Source organism: Phyllopteryx taeniolatus, chromosome 2, assembly GCF_024500385.1.
Source record: "Phyllopteryx taeniolatus isolate TA_2022b chromosome 2, UOR_Ptae_1.2, whole genome shotgun sequence".
NCBI classification, from domain to species: Eukaryota; Metazoa; Chordata; class Actinopteri; order Syngnathiformes; family Syngnathidae; genus Phyllopteryx; species Phyllopteryx taeniolatus.
In genome coordinates this window covers 12,902,151-12,918,216 of record NC_084503.1, presented here as the reverse complement: position 1 = coordinate 12,918,216, position 16,066 = coordinate 12,902,151, and the positions used below count along the sequence as shown (strand labels likewise).

The 16,066-nt window shown below is 39.6% G+C and overlaps 1 protein-coding gene across 1 annotated transcript; it reads left to right on the top strand.

Moving 5' to 3' along the window:
• Nucleotides 1-983: 983 nt before the first annotated feature.
• On the top strand, nucleotides 984-13,704 carry taldo1 (transaldolase 1). The gene is made up of 8 exons (XM_061761424.1): nucleotides 984-1,161; nucleotides 5,513-5,636; nucleotides 5,783-5,890; nucleotides 8,407-8,538; nucleotides 8,764-8,939; nucleotides 11,084-11,281; nucleotides 13,164-13,309; nucleotides 13,379-13,704. Exons 1-8 carry the CDS (start codon nucleotides 1,062-1,064, stop codon nucleotides 13,409-13,411), a joined length of 1,017 nt encoding a protein of 338 aa, XP_061617408.1. The 5' UTR covers nucleotides 984-1,061; the 3' UTR covers nucleotides 13,412-13,704.
• Nucleotides 13,705-16,066: the final 2,362 nt, after the last annotated feature.

Here is a 16,066-nt window from a genome sequence, read left to right as displayed (position 1 = left end):
CGGCCACTGAAAATAAAATGCAGTTTTTAAAAAATGTTTTTGATCTCTCAAATTTTAGGGGCATCAGCACCCCCAAAAATGGGCTAGAAACGCCCATGCAGTACTGTGTATCTGAATTTGCTAACAAAACAAATGTCATCATATATTTGTATGAGTTACTGTCCTGAAAATAATTAGCAGAATAATACACTCGAATGTTAAAACTGATACCAACTTGAATTCTGCTGTCTGCATAACACCCCCCCCCCCCCCCCCCCCCCCCCTCAAAAAAAAAGAAAAATACTAGAAATCTCCTTGATTTCTTTTTTTTATATGGGCTAAATGTTGCAGTAAAATTAAATGTTAACGTTGTGGGAATGAAATTGCGGTTAAAATAAAATAAAATAAAATATCTTGCGGCGGTGGTCGACTGGTTCGAGCGTCAGCTTCACAGTTCTGAGGACTGGGGTTCAATCCTCGGCCCCGCCTGTGTGGAGTTTGCATGTTCTCCCCGTGCCTGCGTGGGTTTTCTCCAGGCACTCCGGTTTCCTCCCACATCCCAAAAACATGCATGAATTGGAGACTCTAAAATTGCCCGGAGGTGTGAATGTGAGTGCGAATGGTTGTTTGTTTGTATGTGCCCTGCGATTGGCTGGCAACCAGTTCAGGGTGTACCCCGCCTCCTGCCCGATGATAGCTGGGATAGGCTCCAGCATGGCCGCTCCCCTGGTGAGGAGAAGCGGCTCAGAAAATGGATGGATGGAAAATATCTTGCCTGGCCGGGAGCTCAGCACCCTTAAACCTCTGATCCTAGAATGGCCATGGCCTGGATTGAAGGTCACTTTACAAGCATTCCACTAAAATGAATGAAATACCATTCATAAAGGGTTTTTAAAACTGAAGCGTTGTAATTGTACTTTCACATTATGCGAAGACAACACGTTTGTTGACTTTCTCGTTGTGGCCCGCGCGCGGTCCCGGCGGCTGCTTCCTGGACGTGCTGCGCGCTCCCGTGACTCGCATTCCGTGTTCGCTCACGTGCTGTGTGTATATAAAAAGCTGTCAGACCCTCCCCGCTCATCATGCTCAGTGTGTCTCCAGACAAACGGCGAAAGATGGAGTCGGCGCTCAACCAGTTGAAGAAGTACACCGTGGTGGTGGCCGACACGGGGGACTTCAACGGTAAAATGCCCGCTTCCACCAGCGGCTAATGCTAGCCGTTTAGCATGCTATTGCTAGATTAATCACTAATGTGAATGACCGCCGTGTTAGTAATAAACCCGAGCGAGACGGCTACACATGCTAGCATCGAGCGAACAAGGCTCGTGTAGTTCCACCAGCCAAGGCTGTTGTTGGAAGTTGGTTTAGTATCCTTATCCACTAATTGTTCAAGTAATAGTAATCCCACGAACCTACTAAACTTGCAAAGTTACCTAGCTAATCAAGCACTAGGTGCGTAGTTCCTGGGGGCAGTTCACGAAAAGTTTGCCTGTGGCTTAGTAAGTAAACAAATAAAGTAAAGTTAAAGAAAATGTCAGTAACTTTCTGACTTCCATCCATCCATTTTCATGTTATTTAACTTGGAGGTATACGTACGAATAGAAAAATTGTGACCAAGTTGTTGCGCAAGAAATACCTTTTTTTTTTAGTTTTTGCTTCCTGCTATGTGCTGGGTACGGCTTACATGCCATTTAAGTTTCCACCAGTGGCTCTTGATGGGGAAATAAATTGAGTAATTCAATCGGGATGTGATGTAAACGCAGTAAGTCTTGCAGTCAGGATGACATGACAGTTTGTCTGCAAGCCTGCATTTGGAAAACAAAACCAGAGATGGTTTGGTGTACACCTCACAGCGTTTCAAGAACAATATGATCACATAAATGTAATTTTGTGTCATTAGATAACCCTAGCTGAATTAGGTTTAATAGTCAGGCATGGTTCTTGCAAAATGTCAGCACTGGACTAGAGTGCACAAGAGTTTTTTTTTTTTAAATTACTAGTTTTGTATAAAATTCAAGACATTCTGTTGGTGTATTAAGTCTGTTTCACATCATTTATTGAGCTAAGGCACATATTTTATATTAGAAAAATGTCATGGCACACTGCCAAACTTAAATGTCACTAAATATTCATACTGAAATAATGTCAATTTACTCAGATTGTCTTATTCAGAATGAAAGCTAAGCCTGTTTAATGGAACACACAGCTATCACGTATGCTGTTGTATGAGTGGCAACAAGTGCATATGCAGGTTAATTGTTCATTCTGCCATTTAGGGGAAGAGCTTTTTGTTGTACATCACTGGCATAGAAACGCAGGTGACCAAAGGTACATTTGTAGTAAGCATCAGTTTTTATGACCAAGTGATATTGGATCATTGTCTGTGGCATAGATGATCAAATCTATGGCACACACTCTCATAGGGATTTTGATCAAAATGGCTTATGTTAGCTGGAAACAGAAGTCAGGAATCAACCAGTTTCAGACTTTGCTCCTCATTTTTGTTAAAATTATGAATTGTGCAGTAAGTGTCATCTACAATGTTTTATAAATATGAAAAACCTGAATTAGAAAATTTTCAGCTTGGGAACTTTTAATATAAGAAATTTGTTTGATAAAGTGATAATTAGACAATAATGTACACAGCTTTTGATTAATAGTGGAAGCTTGAAAGAACGGGCTTAGTTTGTCTTCCGGGCAACAATGTTTCATTAATTACTGTTGTTACACAGAACTTCAGTTTTGTAATTAGTTAGGCAACACCGGCTAGTTTCTTAACTCTTGTTTGTTGTGCAAGGCGGGCTTGTAGGAAATGTGTCGTCCTCAAAGTATGCAACATCTATTTTTAAAGGCGATTGTATGCAGTGTTTTCACCTTGAAATAACATTTCAAACTATTCTGTCATTTTAACTTACACCATGGGCAAAAGTGTTCTCTGCCATAGCCATGCAGGGCCCAAAGTTAACTTTTAAAAGGGTACGTGTCCTGTTGCTTGCCCTGTTCAGTCAAGTGCACTCAAATGTTTTCTATATCTCACGGTTTGGTTTTATCACGGTATTAATTAGACTTTACGCCGATCTGATCGGTGTTATCGGTATTGGCCGATTTTATGATGATCGGCTTTCATGTCATCGTTCGCCGATCCGATCAATGACGTCATCGATCAGATCCACACAATACATTTAACTCCGCGTCACCGTTGCATATGAATCCAAAAGCTAGTTTATTTTTAGCCTTTTCTTGTGGCGCAGTACTGTAACTATCTGACGGCTAATAGTTTTTTTCAAACTTGTCTGTTACAAAACAAGTCGTCGGTGTGGGACTATTTGCGGTGTCTCAGACAAACAACACGTAAGTTATTTGCAGTCTGCGCACAACTGAAGTACGTTGTGGGTAACGTTATCTAAATGCTTTAACACAAATTTGATTGGGCACCTGAAGAATGTACACGAGGAACATGCCACGCTCAAGCAATGCAGCGTGAAAAAGAAAAAAAAGGAAAAGCCAAACGTACGCAAACTCTGGACAACACCCCTCCATATAGCCAGGACAGTGAGAAAGTTAGAGTAAGCACGTCATTAACAGTATTTATTAAAGTAATTTAATTGCAATAAAGTAATTTAATTACAGTAAGTTAGCACCCATCATTTCTGTCATGTTGTACTGTTGATCTGACCTAAACTTATGTCAGTGGCCAATCCTTGAATGCCCCCTAGAGGTCATTGATGTTTTCACTTTTGTCTAAAATGTTAGAGAATAATTTTGAGCGGGGACGGACGGCTCCAGCACGCCTGCAACCCTTGTGATGATAGCGGTACAGAAAATGGATGGATGGATGGATACAGTACTCGGTATACAGCACACAAGTATATACAATAAATGAACAAGTCAAAGTACACAAGTATATGCAATAATATATATATGCTGGTATATACACAGTATATACAGTAAATGAACAAGTCATTTAAATAGACATATTGCCCCATCTTGTGATTGGTGATCGGTTATCGTTTTTTAAACTCTGTGACTGGCCCCAAAAATCCTGATCGTGTAAAGCCTAGTTTGAACAGGCTGGAAATTTTAACAGGCCAATATTTGCACTGTAATGAGACTTTTTTATTGAATCAATGAACGTGTAATGGATTTGGTTACATGAAAAAATTAGGTCAGATCGTCTCCTACAAATTGAGATCTGCAAGGGGCTAATGAGGCTCGCATGTAATCGCAGTTGAAATAATCTGTGGGTACTTCCTAATAATTGGAAGAGTTAAAAAAGAACAGGGGTAGGTTTGTTCTCTGGTGAGTTGGCAGCGCTGACTGGTGCTGCTCAGGCTGCCACAATGTAAGCTGACACACAACGCGTTGAATGAAAAGGCTCTTCAGTCGTATTGCGAAATACCTATTGAGAAAGGCCAACCCAGCATTTAAAATGCTGTTTTGTTCATTTCATTGTTGTAGACTATCACTGGCTGTGGGTTTGACTTGAATCAATGTAGATCTTCAAATGGTCTTTCATATGAATGATCTATTACTCATGTGGCATGTAAGGTAAAGTAAAATCTGATAATTTAATTCCTTCCTCATGCAGATTTGCTTTTTGTGTTCTCTTTCAATGCTTGCAACTGAGAACACAGCAGACTGTAAAACTTCATTTTCCTTTGGATATTAAAACAGGGTAATAAAATGTTTCTCATATTTCTTGAAGCATGAGTTAAACATTTGATACAAAATAAGTTATGATCTATATTTGGATAAATATTGGACAGTCCTACCCCTCATCAAAAAAGGTTTGTCAGGCAACTTCATCTGACTGAGCAGGTTTTAGAGCACACTGTGAAACATTTGTACTCTAGATGGCACCTTATTGTACTTTGTCAACTCATTTGTAGGAAGCAAATTTTTATCCAGGGTTGTTCTAACTGTGGTCTTCAGCAAGACAGCGGTCAACATAACTACATCCCAATAGATTTCTCCAAAGGCCTTGAGTTTATTTTCAGGATCAAGTTATTCTAGTTTGCATAATATTCCTAATGTGGGCCATTGATTTGTCTGACTGCATGCACATTTTCCTGTACCGCTTATCCTCACTAGGGTCGTGGGCGTGCTAGAGCCTATCCCAACTAACGCTGGGCGAGAGGCAGGGTACACCCTGAACTGGTCGCCAGCCAATTGACTGCGTGCGCACACACAAAAAGTGTTAACAATTGAGTTTTTGCAGTCAGTCTATCATTAATGTTCTGAAAATAGCTCGGATAAATTGATAGTCTACATTTCTAAGGGAATGTACTCATTTATTAGTTTTAACTAATGAACTTTCGAATGTAAACATTGTGAACGCATCAAGACCAAATTAAACTTGTTGGAACTCCTAACAATCCTTGATAGTGACAGATCATAAACACCCTCCAGGCATTCATCATTAATTGGTCATATGCAAACAGCGTCATGATCATCAGTATGTGTGCAGTTTGTATGATGTTTTGAACCAAAATATGCTGGCTAATATGTTGGTCTCCCCAATTCATTCTTCCAGCCATTGATGAATACAAGCCTCAGGATTCCACCACCAACCCATCTCTGATCCTAGCTGCTGCCAAAATGCCAGCTTATCAGAACCTGTTGGATCAGGCCATCAAATATGGCATCGCCAAGGGCGGGTAAGAGGTTAAGGGCAAATTTTGTTTCATGTAATCTGCATGTTTATACCATGTGTTTAGGCTTGCAGTTGTAAGCCAGTTAAAAAGACAACTATGTATTTAATGTTATAAGTGACTGACTGGGAGCATCTTTCCTTACTGTTTAGAACTGACGAGAAGCAGATCAGCAACACCATGGACAAGCTGTATGTGAGTTTTGGTCTCGAGATCCTCAAGAAGGTCCCAGGCAGAGTCTCAACTGAGGTGGATGCCAGGTAGAGGCACCTGTTGTCAAAAGCTGATTGGTAATTTTTGGATGACGTGTGAACCCAGAAGCTAGTATTTTAAGAATACAGTACATTGAGCTCATTTGTTCATATTCATTGGCTTGCCTTCGGTAGCTTATTGCCTTTTGACCCTTCCTATCAGTAAATTACAGTCAACTAGTGTTGTCACAATACCATCATTTTGACTTGGATTGCATACCCGCATAAAGTACCTCGATTCCGGTACTGAAACCATACCACAACAAAAACTTCAAAAGTCAGTAAAAAGCAGTGGAATAATAACTGACAAAATAACTTAAAATATCCTTTTTATTTGTATTAATTTAAAAATAGGGATACTACTTTTGATAAGAAATATATTTAAAAAATGTTTTTTATTTTTATTTTAGAGCAGTGGTTCTCAACTGTTGTCCCCCCCCCCCCGAGACCTGCAGGTACCTATTGTTGCAGTAGTGACCCACTTTCATTGAAGTTTAAAAATAGCCTCTAAAAACATATACAGTATATTATATTTTTAAATGCCATTTCAAATTAGTTTGCTGTACCGCAAAAGGCATATTGTTTGCCAGCCAAAGGCTGAGCTGCACTGTATTTGTCTACAGAGTAAATTAGTGGCTAGAGTACCGTATTTTCACCAGTTGGAAATCACTGCTTTAGAGCATTTGAATACAAAACAGCTAACATTTTTTTAACACTACTGAACATTTTATATATTCAGCTCTGTACAAAATTCTTAGGCCACCAAAGGATTTAGTTTTTTTTCGCAGCATCATCATGATCATACATAACTAGAATGCTACCAAGTACCGTATATCATAGACCTCTACCAAGGCTGAACTAGTAATAAAAGTGAAAACGGTCTATAGTTTGTATATGGGTGTGTTTATCCAGCTATTTGTTGCTAGCAGGTTATTTTGTGGTGTATCTGGTACGGACAGGAGGTGCCAATATGATTCTAGGGAGTGGACTGTTCTATTGATGCCATGGTGACAAACAAACAAATGGCATCTGCACCCTAATTCAGATCCACAGCAAAATATATTTGCTTGTCTCCTCCACCACCCTTCTTCAAAGTTATGTCGATAGTTTTTTTTGTGTGTGTAATCCTGCTAACTGTATCTGTCATTAAGTTTTAAAACTGCTATTAACTGAAGGTAAATGGGTTACAGTACAAAGCGAGTGGTGGCCAAAAACTGACATAGTACTGTATCGGTCTAGTAAGTATATGTATCAAGAATATATAAAAGCTTTCACATGGTATGCCGTTTTCTTATTTTTGACGGCATTTTCTTCTGTTATAAACAATATATTACTTTCAAGCAAATATCCTTATTTAATCCCTAATGACCCAATGCAACTGCGTAGCTTGGCTGTGTAGGGTTGGGCATCCTTTGAATTTGAGCAATTCCGGTTCCAAACGATTCTCGATTCTTTTAGGGGGTTGGGTCAAAAAAGTTTGCGTGGTTTAAATAAAAGGTGTCCCAAGTTATGAACATCAATTTTCTTCACAGCCCGCAGCATAGACTAAAATGAACATTTGACTCTCTGTTCTTTATAACCAGTATCAATATCAAACCTATGAACTAAAAGGCAATGTGTGTGGAACTAACCAAATTGACTCAATATTAATTATTTGTTACAGCTAAAAGTTAAATAGTTATTTGGGACTGTTTCATCACGTCAAATGGTTTATATATGCAAGTTTTAACTTGACTTCCTGTTTTACGCTTGTAGCCTTTTATTTTGAAAGGTACGCACCGGAACTCAGCACTTCGGCACGTAAAGTAACTTCACACAGCACTGGAGATATATTTTTTAATATTTGTTTATTTTATTTTTTAAATGGATGGAAACTAATGCTATAAAACGCTGATTCCTTTCCCTACACACCGATGCGGCACAAGGTTAGTGTTTGTGATACTGTGAGACAACGTTTGTGTCAGTCTTTTGAGAGCCATCTCGCCTCACTGTGATAGAGCACCTGGGCCTGAACTGCTTGCATGTCTTTACAATGCTTTGCAAAACATCTGGAGTTCACAGCTTTATTTTTCATGACGTTGACTGTTTCACATCCATAATCTTGTGGATCTCTGACATACTTTTTAGTTACAAGGTTTTCAGTTCACCGTATAGAAAAGAGTGGGTCCATTTGGCTTCTGGCGGACGATCAATTTTTTGCCTGGTGACACCGTTACGCCAGCTTGTCACTGCATTTCTCTTTTCAAATACCAGTACTCCATAAAATGATGGTACCGAATAATTTTTCGGTTTTAGTGTAGGTACTTTGTGCAACCCTACAGTGAACATACATTTGTCAGAGTTATTTGATTGTAATTGTGTGGAACATGCATGCAGGCAAGGGACAGATGTCAGAGTGACAGGTCAATCTTGCCTGAACATTGCATCCCAGTGTGTGGTTTTGCTTTGCGATTAAATTCGGTATCAACAGATGTACAGTATCATTACCCTGAATCACTATTAAAATTACAATAATTGTATTTCAGACTGTCTTTTGACAAAGAAGAAATGGTGGCCAAGGCTTTGAGGCTCATCAAGCTCTACGAAGAAGCTGGGATCAGCAAGGAACGGGTGCTGATCAAGCTGTCATCCACATGGGAGGGAATCCAAGCTGGCAAGTGAGTGTGCGATGTGAAATCAGCTTGATTTTTATTTTTACTGTCAGACTCTCAGCAGGATGAGCCAAAACAATTGGATTTCTGGATGTGAGTAAAGCTGTATTACGGTCCAATCGCAGGCCATGATTTGTGGTGGCAGACTAATGCCAATTGATTCCATCTGTAGTGTTTTTGTTTTTTATTTCCACTTTGCGTGTGACTAAATTGTATTTTGTTCTATTTCAGGGAGCTTGAAGACAAGCATGGTGTTCATTGCAACATGACTCTGCTTTTCTCTTTTGCACAAGCAGTAGCCTGTGCAGAAGCAAATGTAACTCTCATCTCACCCTTCGTGGGGCGCATCTTCGACTGGTACAAGGAAAACACAGACCGCAAAACGTACGAGCCCCACGAAGACCCAGGTACTGATTTATTTATTTATTTATTTATTTATTTGGGGGTGGGGGTGAAACTTATATCTGTTCTTATCCCTCCATTTCAACCCATTTCTTCCTAGTTTGTATTTTAGAATAAGATGATGCTTTAGTCTTGCATTTTGGGCTGCAAGTTATTACTTTGCTTTTATTTAGTGTGATAGATTTCCTCTATGAAGATAGGGTCTACTACCGGTTTTGTCTTTAATCTCAATTTCCAACTGTAATACGTGTGTACATCTGTTTACTTTCTTTTACAACGTTAAATGTTTTTATATGCAGAAAGGTTGATGGGATGGAACATACAGAGCAGGAATAAAGGGTATTAAAGCCAGTGAGCGTCATGTACGTGTGTTGTCTGCTTCATTCAGTTTTCCACCTTTCATCGCTTGACTTGCATGATAGGAGATAATATTGTGGCTTTGCACATTGTTTTAATGTAAATACTATTATTTGTCAAAATTATGCTAAACACTCAAACTCTAACATTGAACCTGTGAGCTCCAAATATGACAGTCAATTGTTTGTTAGGGATGTCCCAATAATTTTTTTTCTTCCTTTATTTATTTATTTATTTTGTATTTTTTTGTATTTTTTTTTTTTTTTTTTGCTCAGTCACTTGATTTTGACCTGCTGATTGCTTTTGGCAATTTGTCAAGAACAAAAAGAGCACATCCAAATAGTTTTTGTCTTAAATTTTGTTTAAGTAAGGGTATCCCAACATGGTTACTTTTTCTGTATGGCTAAAAGTCTAGTGCAGCAGTGGTACAAACCAAATAAACAAATTACATCTTTTTACAGCATATCAGAAGTGCTGCACGAAATAATAATGCAAACAAATTATTTGAAAAGCTGTCTTTGATAAACTAAAAATTCTGCTTAGTGCAGTAACAAAATAAAGATCTTAAATGGTCAGTTAATCAATTTCACACATTGAAGTAAAACTAGAATGCTTAACTCCACCTTTTAAGAGACCTCCATATTCAGTCACAAATAGTCGTTTATTTGTATAGCTCAGAGTCTCAAAGGGCTTTAAAGGCCCACAGTTGGCTATGATTGTCGACATCCCCTATAATCTGAACCCTAAATAAAATCTCATTTCAGTGTGGTATGGAATATAGACCAACTACTGTAGTCTTGTATTGACATGAACAAATCTCAGTTCCACGGGAAACACTCAATTTACAAACATTACAAGTCGCTGTTTCAGTGTCACTTTCCAAATGAAAATGCTTCCACAACTAGTTAGACAGCCCACTAAAACTATTATTGTCCTAGAATCTTTGCCATCCCAGCAACAACATAACAACTGTGGATCGCCGTGTCAGATGTTCTTTACCTTGGCGGAAAGCTAGGCTTTTGTTAGTATGTTTATTTACATCACTCGGGCCTAATTGTCTTTATTTAAAAAAAAAAAAAAAAAAGGGGGGGGGGGGGGGGGAGAACATAAGAGAAAGTAGTAGATCGGCTCAGCTTCTATGTTGACCTGGCCTTACTGTGTCGCGTAGAAGTGACATCATCAGGTATCACCTTTGTTTGGGTCACAGACTCACTGACAAAGCTCCTCTTTTGTCAATCATCTAATGAGTGGTCTCCTTTTTTGGATTCATGATTGAAGAAAAAGTTGAGCATAAATAAACTATGAGCCTTTTAGGGGAAATCCTGGCAATCGTGTGGATGTGGATTTTTTTATTTTTTTTATTTTATTTTTTTTTCTGCCTCTGGTCTTTTTCACACCAACATACGGAAATATTACATTGTGTAATGTAAAACTCATCTGCTGCTGCAGTGCTGCTGCACTTGGCAATCTTTGTACCTCAGAATTATTTTGTTGCTTTGTGACCTTTAAAAATAAAATTAAAAAGTCAATCATTTTTCATCTTATATCGATCAGATTAAATTCACGTGATCGGCTCAGGACAATGGAACTAATATAAATGCATAATGTTTTGCATCCAGGGGAAAAAAGGACTACACTCTTGAATGGTCTGTGCATGAAAAGATTGGTGCTTTTGAATTTACAGGCATCTCTTGTAACTTTAATCTGAACTGGTCTGGTTGCTTCTGTCGTTTTGTGTTTTCTTTTCCTGAACATCCTCATTCCAATGCTGCCTTTTTTTTTTTTTAACCAGGTGTACAGAGTGTGACAAAGATATACAACTACTACAAGAAGTTTGGTTACAGCACTGTAGTGATGGGTGCTTCCTTCCGGAACACTGGACAAGTTAAAGCCCTGTGCGGATGCGACCTGCTCACCATCTCTCCTGGGCTACTTGCAGAACTCAGCCAGGACCACAGCACTGTCACACAGACGCTTAATGTGGAAACAGGTACTGCTGTGTGAAGTGTCTGTTTCATTGCAGTGCTCACCTATACGACCCAGAAAAGGCGTTTTCGATTTCCACAAATTTTGCACTCATGAATTTTGGATTTTTGGCCGGGACAAACGGTTCAAGATTAAATAAAGCTATAGGCGTGTCAAACTCCGTACATGCAACTCAGTCGCCTTTCGGTGAAATTTACCGTTCTGAACTTAAAATAGGCCATTTACGTGAATCGTATATTTTGTATTTTCACGTTGAGCTGCTGCGGTTTCGTGGCCCTGGTTGTGGTCCAAGCAGAACTGCGAAGCACACTAACATCGGCGATGAGTGTAGTTGCTACTACATCTTGTATTAATTAGGAAATGCGGCTACAATTATCTAATTAGTTTACGGATGTTAAATGTATTAAGGGATGTTAAGGATTATGTCACAAAACAGAATGAACTAACTTCAAATTCAGAAATGGCCCATAAAAACAGAAAAATATTCTATTTAATATTTTCCTGGAGGATGCATTTGGGATTAGCCTTTGAAGTTGGTAATGGTGAAAAATGAAGTGGAACAGAAGGACTTTAGTAAATTCTTTTCCAGAATGAGCGTGCTTAAAGAGGAGGATGCTATTCATGTGGCACAGCTTGAAGCAGGCATTGGGTGGAGATGGGCCTGGCTCAAGTTGGAGGCCAAAACAGAGAAATTAGGCAAATTTAATTACTATCTTATATTTGTACGTCAACATTTCCTTGAGCGGTGCAAATAAATGTTTTTCTGCGTGAAGAAAATTTATTTTCCTTATTTATGTTAAAATTAAAAAACAACATCTCTGCGGGAGCCCAGGGGATCCCACCCAGACCCCCCTACAATTTTTAGTTTTGGTTTTTTTGGTCACCTTTTTCATACCTTTTGGTGTTTGCATGTCTGAAACCCTTGGGCCACATTGTAGTTATGGTTTCCCTCGTAGGACTTTTTTGACTCTGATGTAATATGAATGATCACCTTATTACATATACATATTATTGGATAACTAGTTTTGAAATTGGCGGCACGGTACGGAGGACCCGGGTTCAAATCCAGCTTTGCCTTTGTGGAGTTTGCATGTTCTCCCCCGTGCCTGCATGGGTTTTCTCCGGGTAGTCCGGTTTCCTCCCACATCCCCAAAACATGCATGATAGGTTAATTGAAGACTAAATTGTCTGCAGGTGTGAATGTGAGTGCAAATGGTTATGTGCCCTGCGATTGGCTGGCGACCAGTTCAGGGTGGACCCTGCCTCTCGCCCAGAGTCAGCTGGGATAGGTTCCAGCACGCCTGTGACCCTAGTGAGGATAAGCGGTATGGAAAATGGATGGATAGTTTTGAAATCAGAAGTAAATCAAAAATTGTTTGGCTGTTCCATTTATTTCAAAAATGGGATTGGCAACTAAATGCTATCTCAGCGATATTGAAAGTGAAGACAATCTTCAATTTTGGTATTTTAGCAACAAACATGAAGTCAACGCACATAATGTGCTTTGGCGGGCCACATAACGTGATGTGGCGCGCCGGTTCTGCTCCCCGGGCTTTGAGTTTGACACCAGTATATGTAGATCAACCATCACTCTCATCGTGCTGGAGAAAAATCCAGACCATCCCCAGCGTAATATACTGTGGCTGTCTATGGCCAGTAATATTTTTTTGTCTTCAAATTCAAGTGATAACTGTGTTCCTCTGTTTCACTTGTTTATATATCATGGTTTTGAAGACATTTGGAGTTATCAACTCAGCATTTAATTTGGGGCAAACATACTATTCCACTTAAGAGATGTGACTAAAATAAATACCCAGGCCTATTGTGCTTTTCACAACATAAATGGAGTACAGTAAAAAAATGTACATGACTTTTTGTTTCTACAGCAAAGAGTTGCAATCTACAAAAGGTCCACATGGATGAGAAGGAGTTCCGCTGGCAACATAATGAGGACCGCATGGCAGTTGAAAAACTGTCTGATGGCATCCGCAAGTTTGCTGCCGATGCCATCAAGCTGGAAACCATGATCAAAGTAAGACTTGACTTGTATGCTTTGGTTATTGTACTTGTCCTTACAAGTGTTCTTAACCTTTCATTTCAGGAGAAAATGCTTCATGTTAAGAATGGTCAGTAAGAAACCAGAAAACGTTTCCCTCATGAAAGGCCATCTCCCATCCACTCTTTGGATGGAGATAAGTCTTATGTGACCAAACATTCATTATGAATGATACTTAATGTTGACTTATTTTGAGATATTTAACCAGAGGGGACTAAATCATTCCAGAAAGTTGCAATGTGAGACTACTAGAGAGGATCACAAGCACTTGGAACCAGAAGAAACAATGTTTGAATTTACTATCAACCTTGTGGGAATTAAGCAATTGTGTTTTTCATGCCAAGAAATATAATAAATCTACATTCTAAGGAGTTTAGTAGTTTCTTTCATGTTCCAATCACGTACTGCACACATGGATGTAATTGTAGGTACCCATACATTCAAGAAAAAGAAAATTCCACAATGGTCACAGAAATAACTTGACACCGACTGTAACAAATATTTAAGTGCCCTTACAGCAGAATCCATTTTGTCTGTTTTATGCACAACATAGGTCAAACTGTGCCTGTGACATGGTTTAAGGTTGACACCTATGCGGTTTGTCATTTCAAGACAAAAGCCTGAATACCAAAACTGCTTGCAAACGACAGGATTTGAAATCACAGTGTGATGTAGTTTGGTAATTCATATCTTATACCTGAGCACTTCATGGCTGATATCCGCCCACTCAACTCAGCTGAACAGCGACATGGCCTTTCCGAGTTTTGACTGAGTCTCAACCAAAGACTGACAGAAGTGTCATGTAATTGCTGTGCCCGCACCGCGGAGGCTGAGGTCCCCACCCAATCAATCGTGGGGCGGGATCGGGCCCAGGGGTTCACCCGAGAGCAGCCCGGTGGACGGGACACGTCCCACACCGAGGGACCCAGGGCGGTCCGCCGGCCCCACCGAGGCGCCCCCACAACTGGCCACCCACCCGCAGGGATGAGGCTGGCTGACGGGGACACTCTGATGGTCCAGTCCAGTGTGCAAGACAAGGAAATGAAGCCTGTTTTTTTGTCTGTCTCTATGTGCACAAATACTGTAAATATTTGCAATGTACAATCTGTTTTTCTCATGCCAATACATGTACAGATACCAAATACTTAACACTGCTGTTTTTAAAAAATTCCGTAAGAGCTGTCCATGAAGTCATCCATCCATTTTCCCTACCGCTTATCCTCACAAAGGTCACAGGTGTGCTGGAGCCTATCCCAGCTGACTGGGTGAGAGGCGGGATACACCCTGGACTGGTCACCAGCTGTGTTGGAAGTTACAACTGTAGTGAGGTGGTGTTGTAAAACACAATATATGTATACCTATAAATTAGATATTTTTTGTGTCCCATGTATATAAACAACTCTCACGATCAAACCCGTGCAGGGATTCCAGTCTGAACTAGGCATCCAAGAGCAAGACATCTATTGAGCAGACTCAGTGATATGGACCTATCAAACCCAAGCTGGAACATAAACGATCCAATCAGAGCAAAGCTAATTTACATGTCACATAATAATGAGAAATCTGAGTGATCTGGAAAGACCACCTAAAATAGCTTCAAAAGGGACGTTTTGGGCATTTCCAAACAAAATTGTCATGCCAAACAAAAAAAGGGATATCTAAGATTATCAAAATTATATTATTCTTATTAATAGTAAAACTGTGAAAATCCTGTATTCCTTTATTTGTGTGGTCCAACAGAATTCATGTACATTAAAAATATAATAAAAATGAAACTGGCCTCGGCAAAAATGAGCCCCCTTAATATTTTGTTGCACAACGTTGTGAGGCAATCACTGTGACAACATTTATTTCTGTAACACTTGAGACTTGTGCAACAGTCAACAGGTATTTTAGCTCACTCCTCATGAGCAATCTGCTTCAGGTGTTTTACCTTTGAAGGATCCTTTTCTCAAGACTGTTGAAGGACCAATGACCAAGAGACCAGGCTTCCTGACACTGGGGAGTGCAATTCACTCCAGAATTCCTTTATATTTCATTGTACCCAACACAGATTCAAGACACCCTGTGCCGGATGTTGTACGGCAGCCCCAGAATGCAACAGTCTCAAATGTTTCACAGTATGTATCGTTTGTTTTTCTTAGTACACAGCACGGGCAAAATTGTTGTTAAAAAAAAATAGTAGTCCAGAGGAAACCTCACAACAAACATGCACATTGACGAGCTGTATAGATGGACTGGGGCTACTACTAAAATCTCATGATTTTAGTGTCTGAAAGCTTAGTCTCAGCCCCAGGTCATGGGTCCTCGCAACAGGATAATGACCCAAAACACTAAGAACACTAAAACAGACAGTCAGGAAAAGGTACTCTTTAAATGGAAGCCAGCTGGATCAGATTGGTCAAGAGGAGTGGGCCAAAATACCTGCCCACAGGTGCACAGGACTCAATGAGAGTTACAAAAAAAAAAGGTTTTATTGACTGCCTTAAAAACTTGCACAACAAAATATTACCGGTAAGTTCTGGGCACCGTCAGTTTTGTCCAGGTCAGTTTCATTAGTTAGTTTTTTATTTATTTATTTTTAATTCTGTTGGACCATAAAGCAATGTCTGGTTCTCTCAGTAACGATTGTGTTTGTTTCTTTAAGGGAAGGGTACCAACAATTATTTAGTTATGTTTTATTTTTGTTCGTTTGTCTTTTAGGTTCTGTTTTTTTTTCCTTTAAGGGAAGGG